Raw genomic sequence first — 17,248 nt, 5'->3', positions numbered from 1 at the left:
GCGACACGGAATCGTTGTCGGCTGTCTGCTCCGCGTTATTCGCTCACTTAGTCTCAATAATCTGCTCCAGCGCCTGGGCCTTCTTGCACAGCTCCTCAGCCGGGGGAAAGCTCTTGCCCACCTTCGTGAACAGGGCGGCTATTTTATTGCTTCGAAGAAAGCCAGCCGCTCGACGTTTCAGTCCGTGCAGAACGCACGCCTCCACCGCAGCTGTTTGAGCACATAAGTTTTGGGGAAAAAAAAAAAAAAGCAAAGTGAAGAATTCAAAACTCTTTGATTATATTACACAACTGTATTACGACGGAGTAATTAACAACCTGCTTCTCCCATGATTTTAACAACAAAGTTTTGAAATAGCAAAGTGGTTTTAGTGCTGCGGGATATTCATTAACGTGATTGATGAATTAACATATTCATTGTGATAAATGGATGTTGAAATGAAATTTACAGAGTCACGCAAAAGTGGAGATTATACAGCAAATAAAATGTTTTTTTCCCCCACGTTTTACCAGTGAAGGCTATAAATAGAATCGCTTCCACGCTCACATATGAACTACGGCTGTACAGAACGACCTCGGGGTGAATAAGGTTGTGTTTGCTGTGAAGTCTTATTTTGCGGATCCCATGAGTCACGCCATTGATAGATTGCGCAAATTATGAATTGCAGTCAATCAGCGATTTTGCAAAATATAAAATATCGACCGTTCTCGGTCCAGTTGATCAGCCTGATAATTTGTCCATCTCTACTTGGTAACAAAATTACTTGAGTAAAAATTAAAAGTAAAGTGTAAAGTAAAATGTTATTAACTGCATCCACATAATCATTTTTGCCGTTTATTCTCTACCCCGAGTGATATGTCTCTGACAAGATAACACATTTGAACAATTACTAGAATGAGCAGAAAAGACAACTGCCCTCTCTTTGAAGGCCGACATGGCAGCCGCAGCACCTGTAGCCGTGTTGACATTTGAGTCCTCTACAGGACTAATCCTGTGCTTCTGTTCACATGGGGTCACATGGAAGACTGGGGTTGCTGTGGCAACCCCTGTTGATAGCGAGATAGAGCTTCGGAAGAGCTCGCGGAGTGAGGGAGGGGCAGCCGAGACTCATCAACATCACAATCTGTGTTTTCATCATCCTGACTCCTTCAAACACAGCGTCTCATCTCCTGCCGCTTTGGAAATGGGAACGAGTCCTTTTTCGCCGTCGCCGCTGAAACCACATTCACGATGGCTGCGAGCAAGGTTTAAATTCAGTGTTGCCAATTAAATTGTTAGTTTCCTAAAAAACAGAACTGAGTGAACAAGTCTGTTTCTTCCCTAATGATTTGTATTAGCTTTACTCAATGTTTTCTTTGCTGCTTTTAACCAAAACCATTTCAACCAGCAAGACTTCTCATAAAGAAAAATATTTTGCTGAAATCTTTTCAGTCACCATCGATGCTGCTTGAACACATTGAGACATGAAAAGTCCCCTTCCCCGCCTTTCAAGGCTTTTGTGATATCATAAAAACAAGCCTAAGATAAATCATTTCAAAGCTTTTTCCACTATTAATGTGACCCATAACCTGTGCATCTCAAGCGAATTGTTTTGAAATCTTCTTGAAAAGGGAATTGAAAATAAAGTCATTGCAAGAGTGTTCACATGCGCCTAAGTGGGATGTGGCTGCGTTCATAATTTGCCAATCACATTCAAATTCATGTTCAATGAGAGTCAGCACACACCCGCCTCCAATTGAAGTGCCTCAGATTAACATGCAACAAATTTCAGATGTTGCAGTGGGCATTTTTATTGCTTTGTAGCAGAAGGATGAATGTTTGATGCTAACACTGCCTGCTAATTTGAACTGTTCATAATTCCATGAGACCCCATTTGAAAATGAACAAAAAACAGCGCCAGAGCAGGACACTGCCACAACCCCGCTTCGCTCAGTTGAAGATAGTAACAGATATTTACTGATGTTGCTTAAGTACATGTATTTGAGCCACGGAGTTCTTAAAAATGATTTCTCTATGTACATTTTTATGAAACAAAGTTTTCTCCAGTGTTTTGACAGAGGAGTGATTCATTTCTTTCCATCAATTTCTCTAGCTTTGGAAAACACTCATAAGGTATTGTGGTTGGTGTGCCAAAAACAGAGATTGCTGATCGAAGAGGATGTTTGATCTTCCAAAATGAAAAACGACGACTGACTAATTCAATTGAGCGTTATAAACCTCACTCGGGGATGAAATCTATGATTACAATGCGTGGCACGCTGACCGTTGAGCTAAAGATCCAACATCGTCGTCAATGTGACTTGCACTCTGAAGCAGGCACAGAAAGTGAAATGGAAAAATAATGTCTCTTATTTTCCCATATGAGATCAAAATGGACCCAGACGGTGGAATCCTTTCTTCTTCTTTAACTCACTTACTGCCATTGACGGCTATAGACGTCTGTCATGATCCGTGTCGGTCATGTTAGTGTTTTTGTTATGTTCTTCACCTTCCTGCCATGTGCTCCTTTGTTTATTTGGTCAGCTGAGTGGGGCGTTCCCTTCAGCACTCGTTCCCCACCAGCCACGCACCTGTTGCCCGTTAGCCTCACACAACTGATTCCCATCTGCTCCCCTAATGACTGGACTATTTAAACACCTCACTCCGGCAACCCATTGTCGGTGCATTTCTCCCGCCATGCCCTTCATTCCCGACATCGCCGCTCCGTTACGGACTTTCACGACTGCGCGCTGATCCCGTTCATGCTCTTGTTCTCGCGCTCGCCCTTGTCCCCTAGTTTCTGTCACTGTCTTTGTTCATCGTTCCCTGACAACGTCAAAGACCCATTTTTTTTTTTTTCCACTCGGCTGGTAGTGAATGAGTTGACAGGTAGCAACTGAGCGATACATTGGCTGTTTCGCAGACGTGGACTCATCACTATTGCATATTCGGATAGAGATTGATATACTGTAGATACTCGATCCAATGGCCCTAAATAATTTAAACTAAGGCTATTCAACACCGGTCACATCATTTGTTTTCACGCCACACACTCTCCATTGCGTCTAGTGGTTTGGACTTTCGACGGCAGCTCATCAAAGTAGCCATGATGTTGAAGGCTAATTGCTCTCCGGAGAGCCGCCTGAGCTCTTCTCCCATCCTCCATTCGCTCAATTCTAGTCTACACGGACCACAACCCAAAGAGGGTGGTAACAAGAGCCACGGCGAGATGGCGAGAGGGGGAAGGTGGCTTACAACAAAACAGAGCATGGAAAGGGTATTTTGTGAACTGCTTAGTGTCCATTAAGATAAATGACGGTAGAAAAAAAAAAAACACACACACACACTCTCCGCCGACTGACCAGTTAGGCTTTTAAAAGATTCAGTGGATAATGATTAAACTGACAAGCAAAGGAAGTCTCCCATGAATGCACTATTAAACACAAAACCTACCACATTAAATATTAAGATAAGTGTCGTGTAAAAGAAGACAAACAGTCATATTTTGATGAAATCTGCAAAGTACGTGACACCATATTTGGATAAACTTTATAAACGTTTGAAATCTCTGAGGAATGTGCAACATCATTTATCTACACTAAAGTTCCTCTTAGGATGTAAAATGCAAGAGATCTAATTACCCGTGCTTCTCGCGCCACACAAAAAAAGCACAGAAGATTTAATGTGTGCATACTCTTCTTTTATAACAATTTTCAGCACAACCTTCTGTCCTTCGAGAAATTTATCTCATTTCCTCTCGGTCCTCCAGTGCCCCCCCCCCCCCCCCAGGCGCTAACATGCTCATTGATGTGGAATAAGGATTAAATTGAATTAAATGTCACGGTGACCGCAGCTTCAGACGTTTGTAACTGTTCTGACATCTGTTGGGGAATCTGACAAATTAACTTTTACCATCATCATGGAATTTGAGGTAAAATGTCAGAGAAGCTTTAAGAAATGCTTATTGAGAGCTCATTAAATGGCAGCTTTTTGTGCTTTATTTGGATGTCTATTATTTTATTCGTATTTTTGTAACACACCACCTCCCAAAAAAAAAAAAAAAAAAAGATACTACAGAAAAGCTGAATTCATTTTAAGTGGTTCAAGTCAAAAGTAAAGAGCAAGAGGAACAACTAAAAGTAAAATTGTACCTTGGGAAAGGAGTCATGAAGCTCAGTTTTGATTGATACTGTCATAGTTGTATTCATTTTACATAAATACAAGTAACGTAAATTACTTGTTTTCATTCTATTTTTTTTACAGTTAAACTTTTAAAAAATGATTATTTACATGTTTTGCTTATGTTGAACTGTTTTACTGTCATCCAAAGATACGTCTGTACAAACTGATGAAGTGAACGCCACAAATAAATCTTGTTTGGTCTGAGCCAAACAGCTGACAAGCGGGGCTTGCATGTGGGCAGTGTGTTTCTCACACTCTATAATAATATCATTCTTCACTGGCACCATTTGGTGATAAAAACAAAATAACTTTTAATGCCACTGGTTTGACACCATGTTGTGTTAACAGCCAAATTTGTATGAAGCAAAAACAACTGACTAGCTCGACTAAAAAGCTCAGATTAAATTGACGTTACCATTCACTTGATAGATAACCTTACAGTAAGTTTTTCTGTCTTTCAAAGACACCCACAAATGGGGGAACCAGCTATCAACAGTATTTTTCAGGTTTTTTTTTAATCGTGTTAATAGCATTTACTGGTATTACTTTATATTTTGGTCTATGCAGTAAAAACATGATTTTTTTTTAAAATTAGAGTATTGTATCAGATACCGAGAAGGCAAGTGGGAAAAGATTCCATCTCTTGTTTCAGAAACATAGAAGAGTGCAATAGATTCAGTCAGTTAGCCAGTACAACAAATACATTTCACGGAAGTTCTTTGACAGAAGAGTGCATGGTAATCTCAGGTGTAATTACAAACATTAATTAAGGGCCTGTTCAATTTCGGAAGGCAAAGGTTTGAGAGTGTTTATTCTGCTTTGGTGAAAAGAACAGAGCCAAACATTTCAATGATGATTAAAAAGGTCGATCGGGGTAAAGATATTGCAGAGCCATGGCTAGAAAGATGGAAGTGGATAAAACATAAAATAATACATGGTTGGAAAATTAAAGTGTGTTACTTTCAGCAAACAACTTTAGTACCCTTGATATTTTTGCCTTTTATTATTTACCTATAACTGTTTGGCCCATTAATGAATTCTATTGGGTGCTTTCGGGTAGACTAATTATTTCTATGACCATTATTCCCTCTGGAGCGAAATTGACACCGGCCGGCATACCAAAACAAATTGTGCGTGATTTCTGCTAAATTAATAAATGAGCTGCCTTACAGCTCATGATAATTAAGTTACGACACTCTTGCACCCATAGGATGATTCTTCCCGTTATTTTTTTTAATACAATTTACCAGTTTATGTAAATGTAAATGCACACAGAATGTGCTTTTCTGTTGCAGGATTGTTCATAGTGCAAAGTCTCTCAATAAGCAGAGGTGTGATCCTGCGATATGTTTGCTTACTCACCACATAGGGAAACAATATGGCTGCTGTCTTCATGAACAAATTTCCTGGTGACTGCTTCCTCCATAATCTGCTTCACCTGTCAATGACACGGCAGATGCTGGATGACTCACTCATCAATATGCCACAGCTGCACACACAGTCTCTAAATGGATTGTTGAATGAGGGATAAATATATTTCAGAATAAATCAGAAGGATGTCCTGGAAAAAAAACAAAAAAGGTAGACAAATGAAGCACTTTAGGAGAACTGCCGTTGACAAGTGAAAGCGAATTAAAATTGGAGTGGGATGAGTGCTAAATTGCTGAATGAGTCACTATGTCTCACCCAGAGGATCTTTCCAATGAATCCAAGTGTTACATTTGGAAGTAAAAAGGGATTTTTCTTGTTATTTTTCGTTTCTATTCTATGTCAACCACATTTTCTATCTCGGGCGGGAGCAACTGATTGTGTTGCATTAAAGGATTCTGACATCTTTTCTTGCAGACAACAACGACAACAACAACAAAACGAAACAAGGTCAGATATGCATGCTCTCAAGATAACACTCGTAATTGGTTGTCATGGGGATCCCAAGTTCCCCCTGTGTTCCTGACAACAGCTAAAGAACACTTGTTAAGAAGATCAAATAAATCAATCACCATGGCGAAGTCCCATTGCGCGAGCCGAGCACCGCTCCGCAGTCGTTGTGACCGTTTTATAATTTCCTGTCGAAACAAGTCTGTCCATTACCAACCTCACCCACGCCGGCCAGTTCATATTTTATACCCACAAGCTACATTCTGTTTTACTTGTTTGAAGTAATCTGCACACTTTGCATAGCTAAATTCAAACCCCATAATAGTGATACATCTCTGGCGTATCACCTCAGAAAAAAATAACCCTGTTGAAGTTACCTCAGCAGAGCCTCATAAATCAACACTGCTGGAGTGTGACACACGTGGGAAGAACGAAACCCGTATGTGCGAACCTTTGAGAAAGGTGTCGATGAGAGGAAAATAAGAAGGAAAGCCTGTGAAGCTGAGTCATTGATTGTTTTGTTCGGCAGAAGATGAATTATATTCAAGAGTTAAAGAAAACTATAGGAACAGTCTTTGAATCTAAATATAGTTCCTATTTGATGATTTGACTTTAATTCGAAGATTTTACTCAAGTAAAAATCGGTTTCATTGAAAATTGTCGAAGCAGAAAAATGCGGCTAGGCTAAGATCTTCATCCAAACAGACTTCCATTTGGCACATTCTCCAGGCAGAATTATTCTGCTCATTCTGGCACTTGGAGTTTCTTCCATCACTTAAAAACTGATGCGAACTGACATAATCAGCGCAGGCTTGTGCAGCTGAAATGCATTTTTATTAAGGGCATACAATGTATGTAACGCTTAACTATGGAAAGGAACTCTGAGTTTGAACCATCCTAACAGCTGTGAAGGCCTGAAGGGTGCGCGGTTTGAGGTTGACCATAGATGGATTTGCTACTCTTACAGCTTTTCGGTCACAATGGTTTGCGATCATTTTCCAAAATCCTAGGCTCTGGAACTGACTCGTACAAACTTTATAAGGCCCTAAATTCTATCAAATCGTTGCTATGTTTGATCCTGATACCAGTTACCTGTCAATAAAGTTCTCTTTCTTCGCATTAGCAAAGTCACCATCAAGGCGAACAAGCAATAGACCACACTCGTCTTGTTTGCATGTCAACATTGGTGAATTAGTTCAGCTGTGTTTACATTTGGTGGACATTTCTCTACAAAGCATTCAAGTTGATGCTCCTATTTCTGACGACTGTTATGAGGCAAGAGCGGTTCATTCAAAAAGATTTTATAGGGCAGCCTTTCCTTCTACTGCCTCCCGTTTGGCTTGTTTCTGTCTCATAAAGCATTTTAAGGTTTAATCATTAAAAAACACTTGTTGGAAGTGTCAGTCACTATTCAGTATCTGACAACGTGACTTGATGATAAATAAAGCACTGGACACTTTGCTTGATGGATAGAATGTCTCCACCTGTCCTCAGACTGGCGTAGACACCAAGCTCGCTGCAATATTTGTTGATCATATTAGCATGTAATGGGTGTGACAGGTACATTTGTCCAAGCGGCTTTCCAGTTTTTAACTGCCTGCTCCTTTTCTAAATAGCCTCCATTGGCTCTTTCCCCAGATAGATAGGTGTAATAAACTCTTGGAAAATGAACATTCTGGTTACGCCAGGTTTACGAACGCTTTTATATTGGAAAACAAAAGGGAACAAAACATTTGAACCTAGAGAGACTTTCTATGTAACAGAAGTCATAATGCACATTTTGCCTCTTTAGATGAGTAATATTTGTACCCTGAGCATCAACAATTATTATTCCCGCACCAACACACACATGTTCATGATGAATTCACCAGCCTGATTAGATTCCTTGACTTTTGGCAGCTTTATTTTTTTTTATTTCTCATCTGTCTTATCTGGGTTACTGATCAGGTCTCAGATGTATTCCTTAGGCAAAGTGTTCATGCACTGACAGTCTGCAGGTTGCTATGGAGACGACACGTATTGCACAGTACAGTTCTGCTGAAGACCAGACGTCAATAATGTTCATTCATCTCTGGGAGCAACTAAATGAAAGCAGTCCCTCAAATAATAACCTCACTGCGGCTAAGTCATGTCAAAGATCTGTGATCATTTGGCATCGCAGAGAATCAATCGAGATGATTTGTAGATGTTATAACTGCAACTAAAATGTCACCTTAACCTATCTGCTTCTACTTGCTGCTAAATTCCCAGATACTGCAATGTGTACACTTCGTGGCTTCCCCTCTTTTAGGCCGTCGGGGCCCAAACCGGATGGTCAGGAGACAGTGCAGTGGGACATGACAACCAAATTATGACATGCTGTGATTGCCTTGGGTGCCCAGCAAGATTTTTAAACTGTCACCACGTTTTCCATAGCGGTTACGGTGCAGATGAAAAACCGAGTCGATTGTATAGTCAAACGGGGAGCCCACGACTTAACCTGACACTAGATAACAGGTTTTATTAAAATTTGGAGGCCGCTGTAGTGGGACGGGAAACCTGCCAGGCATCTGGCACTCGCCACCTCCGAAGACGGGCCCCTAAAGGGAGCTTCATTTGACTCTGCTCCAAAGCTGGCTGCTTTCCATATTTCATCTGAAGTAATCCTTGACAGAATGTCGAGAAACACAAGTGACCCCATCAGATTGCGACGGGCCGAGAGGCACCGTACTGGTAGCTGTGGTAAACCTTTCAGCCTCCGGGACTCAGCAGCCCCGTCCAACCACTGACCGTCACGGATACCATGTTGGACTGTAAACAGAAGCACCAAGACTTGGAAATGGCCAAAATCCCACGCCGCACTATGTTTCATGCAAACGCGGTGGCCATGGCTGTCGGGAACAACGTGCAAATGTAGCCGTAGCTGTGACAGTTTGATGAATGCGCGTTTCAGCAGACGGGTGAAATGAGACTCCTCGATGCAGCGCACCCGGAAGGCATCACTCAGAGTGATAAAGGATTTTCGGGCTATTCCAATTCACTTCTGCAATCGCAGAGCCCAGGAAGCAAAAGGTTCATCTATTTGCATCCAATCTTCATTATTAATCATCTAGGTGGCCGCCACAGGCGTCAACACAGTTGAATAAGCGGAGAGGATACAGCCATGCTGTTCATCAACTGACGAAGGCACACTAACCGATTAGTCGGTCAACTAATCGTCAAGAATTCTGTCAATTGTGTGGAGTCGACGGTTGATTCATGTTGTCTTGGGGAAATCGGAGTGCATTACTTGGCTACCACAAGAAGAAAAGCCTTATCTTGTTTGCAAACTGAAAATGAACATGATGCCAGCTATGGAATGTGCATTATTCTGTTCTATGTTACACAAACATTGGAAAATTTGGAGATTCCTTGAACCCAAAGAAACAAGTTTAAAAGAATATATGTAAAATATTTGAATGATCAGCGTGACATTGTCAAATTCCCTTCTTTATAGCAGCCAACTCTTGATGTACATCATAATGATATACCACATCGACATGATAATAGCGGGATAATTATTTATTTAGAAGAGAAGACAATATAATATTAAGAGGCAATGAGGGGACAGAATTCCATTTTCAAAATCCATGCAACCATATCGCAGCCGCAGAAGAGCTGACAATGCAATCTTATTTCTTGACCTGAGATTATTTTTCAGAATATATGAGGCTGTTAGCCAGTTTAATTTAAAAGTGAAGCTCACATCATTCACATTGAGCGTCTTTAATCACAGCAAGCATTGCCTTCAATGTTACACCTGCAGCTTCTTGTAACTTTGTTTGATTCTACGGAATGTACAAACACATTAAGCTTGGTTGATTATAAAAACACCACCTTTTTATTCTCCCAGTACAGCGTGTTCATATCACATTCCGACCAAACCAATACTGTGAATAATTTTCTCAGTGTAATAACTGCCATCGCTATCTATGACAACGATAATATTTGTTTCTTTCCCTGCAGTAGCTTCTACATGAAATCTTGCACTCGTTTAATTGGCTTCAACCTATTTGTGATTAACAAACAGCATTTGGACAGACGACAGTAAAACGTGCTGATATCAGTACGGTTCACAGACTCTTCCATCTTTCTGTCCCTCTCCTTCGGCAACAGACGTGTGTTGTGTCTGTGCACACAACACAAACACAATCACCCGGTGGCACAGAATGGTTATATATGAAAGCTGCGGCAAATAAGAGGTCTCATTCAAGCCGATTTTTGTGCCAGAAGTGGATTGTGCTGCCTCAGACATCCTGTGCTCTCTAGATAATGGCCCACGTTATTTGACAGTGCATTTCAGTGGACTGATGGCATATAAGCGAGTGGAAGAGGACCACGTGCATATGGTGGCGCCTACACGTGTACACTACATCTCTAAGAACACAGGCACGAGCTAATTAAAAAGACAATATACTGTACGGAACAGTCAGTCTTTATAAAGGTAATCACGCTCAGATTTAAGTGACACAGAGATTAATTCATTAATAATAATTAAAAAAAAAACTGACTCATATAACTAAATGAGAATAGAGTGGGGAAATTAATGGAAATTCCATTCATCCTGTCCAGCCTCACAAAATTGTGCTTTTAGTGGGAAAATGGCACTCTGCAGAGTGATTGTTTATAAAAACAGAGTATGAATTGAATTAAATAGAGCGTAAAGAATAATGTCAGGATTCCATGCTTTAAATTTAGTGCGCTGCTCTTTCTGATGCGATAAGTAATCAGTAGGATTGTTGTATGATTGGTCCGTGTGTGTTGCTACCACGAGTTCATACTGTATATAAATTGTTGAAAGGTTGATGCTAGTTTTGTTAGCCCGTCTATGGCGTTTTGTGTGTTGTGTTAGCTTGAAGGCAATGGACTTTGATAATGCAAACACAACTTGTATCTCTCTTTGTCGTCTGTTTAGTTTTACAGTAATCTTCACTTGGGAGGGGCAATAAACTGCTTGAAGCTCGCACATTGCCAAACATCTGCTTGTTGTGAAGTTAGAACTTCGTTTTTTGCACAAAAATCAAGACAAAAAAAATAAATTCATTAAAAAAAAAAAATCGGGCAAGCAATAGTTGATATCATAAAGGAAAAATAAGTAAAATGGGTGAACTCAGTAGTATCACAATAGCAACATTCACGTTTCAGAGCAGGTAAGTGGACAATATGATAATATTCGAAGCTCCAACAAAAAAAAAAAGAAAATCTACCAACCTATCTAAACATCAGGCAATGACACAGTTCAAAGGGATGAGAAGTGGATGTCAGTCGCACATAAATAAATAAATATTAAAGTGATTATATTGTGATTGGATGAATTATGTTGCGTTGGTTTGAAGCCAACAGTAGAATGTTTCGCTAGTGACCGTGAACGGCATTAATCTTCTCCCTAACACTGGAGTTTAGAGAGTGTCTTTAAGAAGCCGGGGGCCGACAATTTTTATCAATAAGGCCGGAGGGTCGAGGCCAGAAGGCGACCCAGATCGCGGCCGGAGGGCGGGGTAGTGAGCGGCTTGCTAATCACGGTGAGCCTGTTAAGACGCATCGCAGTTGCATTCCACCTCAGTCTTCTGGCTCCCGCACTTTAGTTCTCGGTGACACCGTTACTCGCAACATTAAGCTTGGAAATGGAGGCACAGCAATGCGTATTCGTGGGCCAGAAGCTAACCTCAGGGAGCTGGCACGCACGGGATCTAGACGCCAGCGTAGTGCGAGCAACACTAGCTACTCGGATGTGTTATACGTCGGCTCCAATGATACAAGGAGGAGGCAATCAGCGATCGCAAAGAAGAACACAGCAAGGACTTGTGATCTCGCCAGAAAGATAAGTCGGCATCGAGTAATCGTCTCTGGCCCCTTGCCTACGAGAGGCAATGATGAGAGTTTTAGCAGATTATTTTCGCTTAATTGGTGGCTGGCTAGCTTTTGTAGTGAGCAGGAACTACAGTTTGTAGATAACTGGCCTTCTTTCTGCGGCTGACCAAACCTGCTGAAAGTGGACGGCCTTCACCATAACTGGGAAGGCGCCATCACTCTTTCTATAAACATAGATTACTGTTTGAGCAGGTTGCAAACCCGCGTAATTGCTTTAATCTAGAGGCGTGCCTTGCTGAAATTAAAAAAATAGATGTCTTTAATTTTTTTTGCTTCTTAACTAAGACAAAACAGCGATGTTGATCATTGGCCCAGCATGTCATCAGCATCTATTCGAAGACACCACTCTGAGTTTTGATAATTGTACGATTGTCCAAAGTGATTCAAGAAAAAATCTCGTTATATTTGACTCAACTGTGTCTTTTCAAATGCACATTAAGAAAATGACTAGAATTTTGGTTTTTTCACCAGAGCAATATTGCTAAAATGTGACCAATTCTATCAACTAATGACGTAGAAATTATAATCCATGCGTTTGTTATGTCTCGCCTCGATTATTGTAATGTTTTGCTCTCTGCTCTGCCACTTCCCAAAATCAAAAACTGCAGTTTGTAAAAAAGGTGTCAGCTCGACTCCTGACAAGAACGAAAAAGTTCAATCATATTACTCGAAACTAGCCAATTTGCATTTGCTCCCGGTCCAATTGAGAGGTGATTGCAAGGTTTTGCTACTTATCTATAAAATGTTTCATGTCTTACCACCTTCCTATCTTGTCAACTTAGTGGTATCATTTGCTCAGTCCCAAAACCTTTGTTTGCAAAATGCTGCTCTTTTCGTGAGCCAAAAAGAAGTTCGCAGTTGCTAACGACTGAAGACTAATTCATACACTTCAGCATTTAGTTGAACTATTTTTCATTTTTTTCTGCCCCCTTTCAGGTGATGGACAAGGACCCGCTCCACTGAAGTCATCTTCCTGCAGCACTTCGTTTGATTGACTTTCATATTTTTCAACTAACATCCATTGCAACCTGGTCATCCTGGAAGGGGGATTCCCCCCCATCTGTGGTCCCTTCTCAAGGTTTCTCATATTTCCCCAGATGTTATTTTTTTTTTTTTAGCTTTTTATTGCCGTCGTGGAGGTTAAGATCAAGGGATGTCGTAGTCAACTGTAAGCTTGTGAGTGCCTTTGAGACTTTCTTGTGATTAAGGGCCATATAAATGAATTTGACTTGACTTATATCGTGTGTTAAGTCATTCATTTGTATTGTGAGTATGGAGTTCATCATGGAAAGGGTCTGTTACTACTGATGAGACTTCAAAACTAATCAGACTACATTTTCAACATTCCGCTTTTCGAAGCTTCCTTGATTTAATCTTAAAATCCAGGCCGAAAGTAGAGCTCCTTCCTATACTCGGCAAAAGCAAACAATAGAATACGTCACAACCAAGTGAACTCTAGACAGCAAAAGCTACAAAAACGACATTGTATTTATGAAGTGACTGTACAACAAAACGTGACAAATAGTTCCTGCTGTTTTTTTTCTGAACAAGATGAGGACCTCAGTGTGTCTTGGGAATCGCCATGGTAACAATGTGATTAAAAGAGCGGATGTGTTAAGGGAGAAGCTCCTAAACAGAACAAACAGTAGGAAGCTCCCAGCCCAGCGAAAGCCACAATAGCAGAGTCGGCTGCAGAGTGCAGACCTTTAGACATTCAGCCTTTATGTTTTTCATCTATTTCCAATCTGATGATTCAGAATTGTTTGACAACAAACTATTGTACCCTGAACATTTGGATCCAACAGTGATTCATTTTGGCCTGTATCTTCCTACCTGCCCACTCTAACTGCTACAAAATGATTCACACAATTGTGCTAATGGCAAAGTAACTTAAAAAATATATTGCTGACGTGTTCTCATTTTTGCCGCATAGTTTTGGGAACTGATCCTCAGCCGTTTTGCTTTAAATGAAAATTAAGGTTAAAATGACATTGTTTAGTCCAATGATCACCACTTCCCGGTTTTGTCGGAGGAAAAACATGAATTTGGACCTCTCCAATTCCAAAGAGCTGTCTGACCAATTTAATGCATCTCTTGGCATCCTGAAGCAGAATATGCCTGAGCTTATTTTACAGTGTGGTTCATTGCTTTTGCCTCCATGATGTTGGTTTACAAGCACTGTGATTGTTTTTAATCTCCCTGTTTGCACACCACTAATAATTGCCATTTGGTTTTAAGAGGAGCTTTTGCAATGCTCGTATTTAATTGCTGTTTCGGATGTGCGAACCCCGAATAATGGAAGTGCACGAGTTTGACACCCTCCCAGCCACAAAAAGCGCCACTCTTGGATTCTACTCACGTAAAACGGCACATAAAAACCATCACCATTAGAGATGTCATTTGAGACTTCAGTTCACTGAGCATAACTGATTAACTCCTGTTTTACTTGCCACCTCATTGGCTCAGTAACATGGTGTGGGGCTGGTTATGTTAATGTTAATATTTTAAGAAATAGACAGATAGCTAATAATTGTATTTTTATAGTGAGCTGCAATTAATTAATCAACAACTAATCAATTAACAAATGAATCAACAATTATTTTGCTCATTAGTGAATCTTTTAGAGACTGCTTATTTCAAAATTCACCAAATTCTCAGATTTTCAGCCTCTAAATTTAGTAAATATTCTTGGATATTCATAGCTCTTCACAAAAGCAGGCACATTATCTTTGTGTTGAATCAAAATTGAATATTTATAGATCATTATTTATGCCCATTTTAGAAATTAAAATAAACACGCTTTATGTTGTGTGTCACGTAGTGATGTGTTGCTTGAATTATATTCATGATATTTTCATTCCACTACTCATGAATTTGTCGCATGCAGAAAATATAACCCGCAAATAATATCTTTCTGTAGTGGCACAATGCAACTTTGCTTTGCAAGTGGCTGTCGGTTGTTCATTACTTTTCGACAGAGCTGGGCAATCGACCCTTTTTTTTTGCCGGTCAGCCCCCCCGCCCTCCGACCGCGATCTCAGTGCATGACGCCGCCATTGGAGGGATGCTAACGGCAGAGGTTAATTTATTCAAATCCGCTTACCTTATTATGGGCTTATTACGGTCTTATTCATCTCCTTCGTCTCATTCTTCTTCTTTTGTCTTTTCCACAAACGTGACCAATACAAGTTAGTACAAACTGTTGGTGTTATTGGGGTAGTGGTATTTCCCCCTATCTTGTAATGGTTTGCCCCAGTAGCAGGTGGGAGCCGCGGGTTACATGAAGTCAGAATAAGGAAATCCAGGCACACTTGAACACATACTGCTGTCTCACGTCTCTTCATACACAAACAGTTGGTGGTAGCGCTTTGGATGCATTCTGAGACAATTTTTGTCGTTAGCCAGTTTCGCGAGAAGGTTCATCACATGCACGAGGGCCGATGCGTGGGCTGGAGTAAAATCAACTCTGGCCTTTGTTAATCAAACCCTTTTTTTAAATTTCTACCCCTACTCCCCATCGACCCATGCCCCCGCCCACTGCCCCCACTGAGGGCCGGATCGTTCCGCCCCCGGGACGGACTGGCCAGCTCTGCTTTTCAAGATGCAGTCTGAGATACACTGAGGGAATCACCTCGACAACCGACCCCTGCTGGCCAGGGTAGGGACGGGCTGGCCCGCGAATCGCCAATCTGCGTATAATTGACGTCTGTTAAAATGCATTGGTGGGCGAGGGGGTAAAAAAAAACTCTGATAAACATTTGTTATACGTAATAGACGAGAAACGGGGCAAAAAAAGCTGAAACATAAATATTGAAAATAAATTGGGAGGAATTCTCAGATATGCGAATCGGCCGAACAAGTTAGTGTGTTACCACAGTAACGTTCAGTGAAGAGGTTCTTCATATGTTTGAGAGACAAAGCTGACCAAACCAAGAGAAGCATCCATATTTGTTTCCGCACTGTACATAACGCATACACGCGCGCGTGCACACACGCACGCTCACTCACTCGCGCGCACGCACACGCACACACATAATAGTGAGTACTGCTCCGGAAGAGAGGAAAAAACACTGTACTTTCACAGATTTGAAGGAGGAGCATCCAACACGACATTTACAGGTGTCATGGAGACGACATCGCGAAAACAGTTCAGAGTACCACCGTGTTTTGGCCGTTAGAAATCTCAAAGGGAGTCTTTTCCCTTGCCGTCCAAAGAAAAAGAAAAAGTGTTTTGTTTTTGTAGCTAGCTGAAGACACCCACCTCTTTCTTGACAGTGCGCAGCAGCTTCTGGCGCGTCTCGGCTTCTAGACACAAAAGAAGCACAAGCCATTTTAAAGCTCACTCGGTGCAAGCTTTGGAAGCTCAATTGAGCTATGTTAATCGATGTATGGTGGACGTATTCGGGTCTCCAACCTGCCATGATTGTTGCCATGGATCCAGTGGGTCCAGTGTTCCTGCACAGGCAGCACCTCCCATCAAACAGAGAGACCTGCGACTCCGAGAAGTGTCTCGCGACCCCGCCTCCTCCACACAGGACCCGCCTCTTAAAGATGCAGGCAAGAGTTTCCATTGGACGCCGAGACTTTTGCAGTCTTTCTTCCAGCCTCTCTATTTGATCAAGGGGTGGACAAACTTTTGGTCTATAGAGAGCCACACTCTGTTTTAAAAACGACACATTAGGACATTCATATATGACATTTTATTTGAATAAAATAATACTTTTTATATCAATATTGTGAGGATAAGCGGCTTGGATAGTAGATGGATTGATGTGTATATTTGGGGCGGCACAGTGGTGCAGGGTGCGATTCCCTGCTCCAATCAAAGACTTGCATGGTAGTTTGATGGAGAACTCTAAATTAGCGCGAGTGGTTGTGCGACTTTGTGTGCCCTGCGATTGACTGGCAACGAGTTCTGGGCGCACTCGCCTACCGCCCGAAGACAGCGGGGATAGGCTCGAGCACGCCCGCGACCCACGTGACGGGAAGCAGCTCACATAATGGACGGATGGATATATTTATCAATATATTTATACTTTTATATTTGGCACATTATTCATAAATACTAGAATTAATTAACTGATTATTTACTAATATACTTTTAGAAATTACATGTGTATGTAAAATGGTTTAATTTACATGTTTCATTTTACATTTTACCATATCCATATTGTGGGACTGATGAAGGTTGTCTTAGGGTGTCTTATGTTTCATTTTACAATTTACAACAAATAAATGAACCAGTTATTTATTAGATAAATAAAATAAAATAAACAAAATTGGAAAATAATATATATATATATATATATATATATATATA

The 17,248-nt window shown here is 40.9% G+C and overlaps 1 protein-coding gene and 1 pseudogene across 2 annotated transcripts in view; one reads left to right on the top strand and one right to left on the bottom strand.

Annotated features, from left to right (window-relative positions):
• Positions 1-16,434, bottom strand: part of sgsm1a (small G protein signaling modulator 1a) — a 31,681-nt gene extending 15,247 nt beyond the window's left edge. For both annotated transcript variants that reach the window (XM_088297394.1, XM_088297393.1), the window contains exons 1-4: positions 16,343-16,434; positions 16,190-16,233; positions 5,524-5,599; positions 48-210 (exon numbers count right to left, since the gene is read on the bottom strand). In XM_088297394.1, the coding sequence (XP_088153520.1) occupies positions 48-210; positions 5,524-5,599; positions 16,190-16,233; positions 16,343-16,361 (302 nt within the window). In that variant the 5' untranslated portion in view covers positions 16,362-16,434. The remainder of the gene's footprint in view (positions 1-47; positions 211-5,523; positions 5,600-16,189; positions 16,234-16,342) is intronic.
• On the top strand, positions 8,822-12,891 carry LOC148344401 (uncharacterized; annotated as a pseudogene).
• Positions 16,435-17,248: the final 814 nt, after the last annotated feature.

Source organism: Idiotropiscis lumnitzeri, chromosome 1 (assembly GCF_059441095.1).
Source record: "Idiotropiscis lumnitzeri isolate Australia: NSW breed Sydney's pygmy pipehorse chromosome 1, RoL_Ilum_1.0, whole genome shotgun sequence".
Taxonomy (NCBI): Eukaryota; Metazoa; Chordata; class Actinopteri; order Syngnathiformes; family Syngnathidae; genus Idiotropiscis; species Idiotropiscis lumnitzeri.
This window is presented reverse-complemented; position numbering and strand designations above follow the sequence as displayed.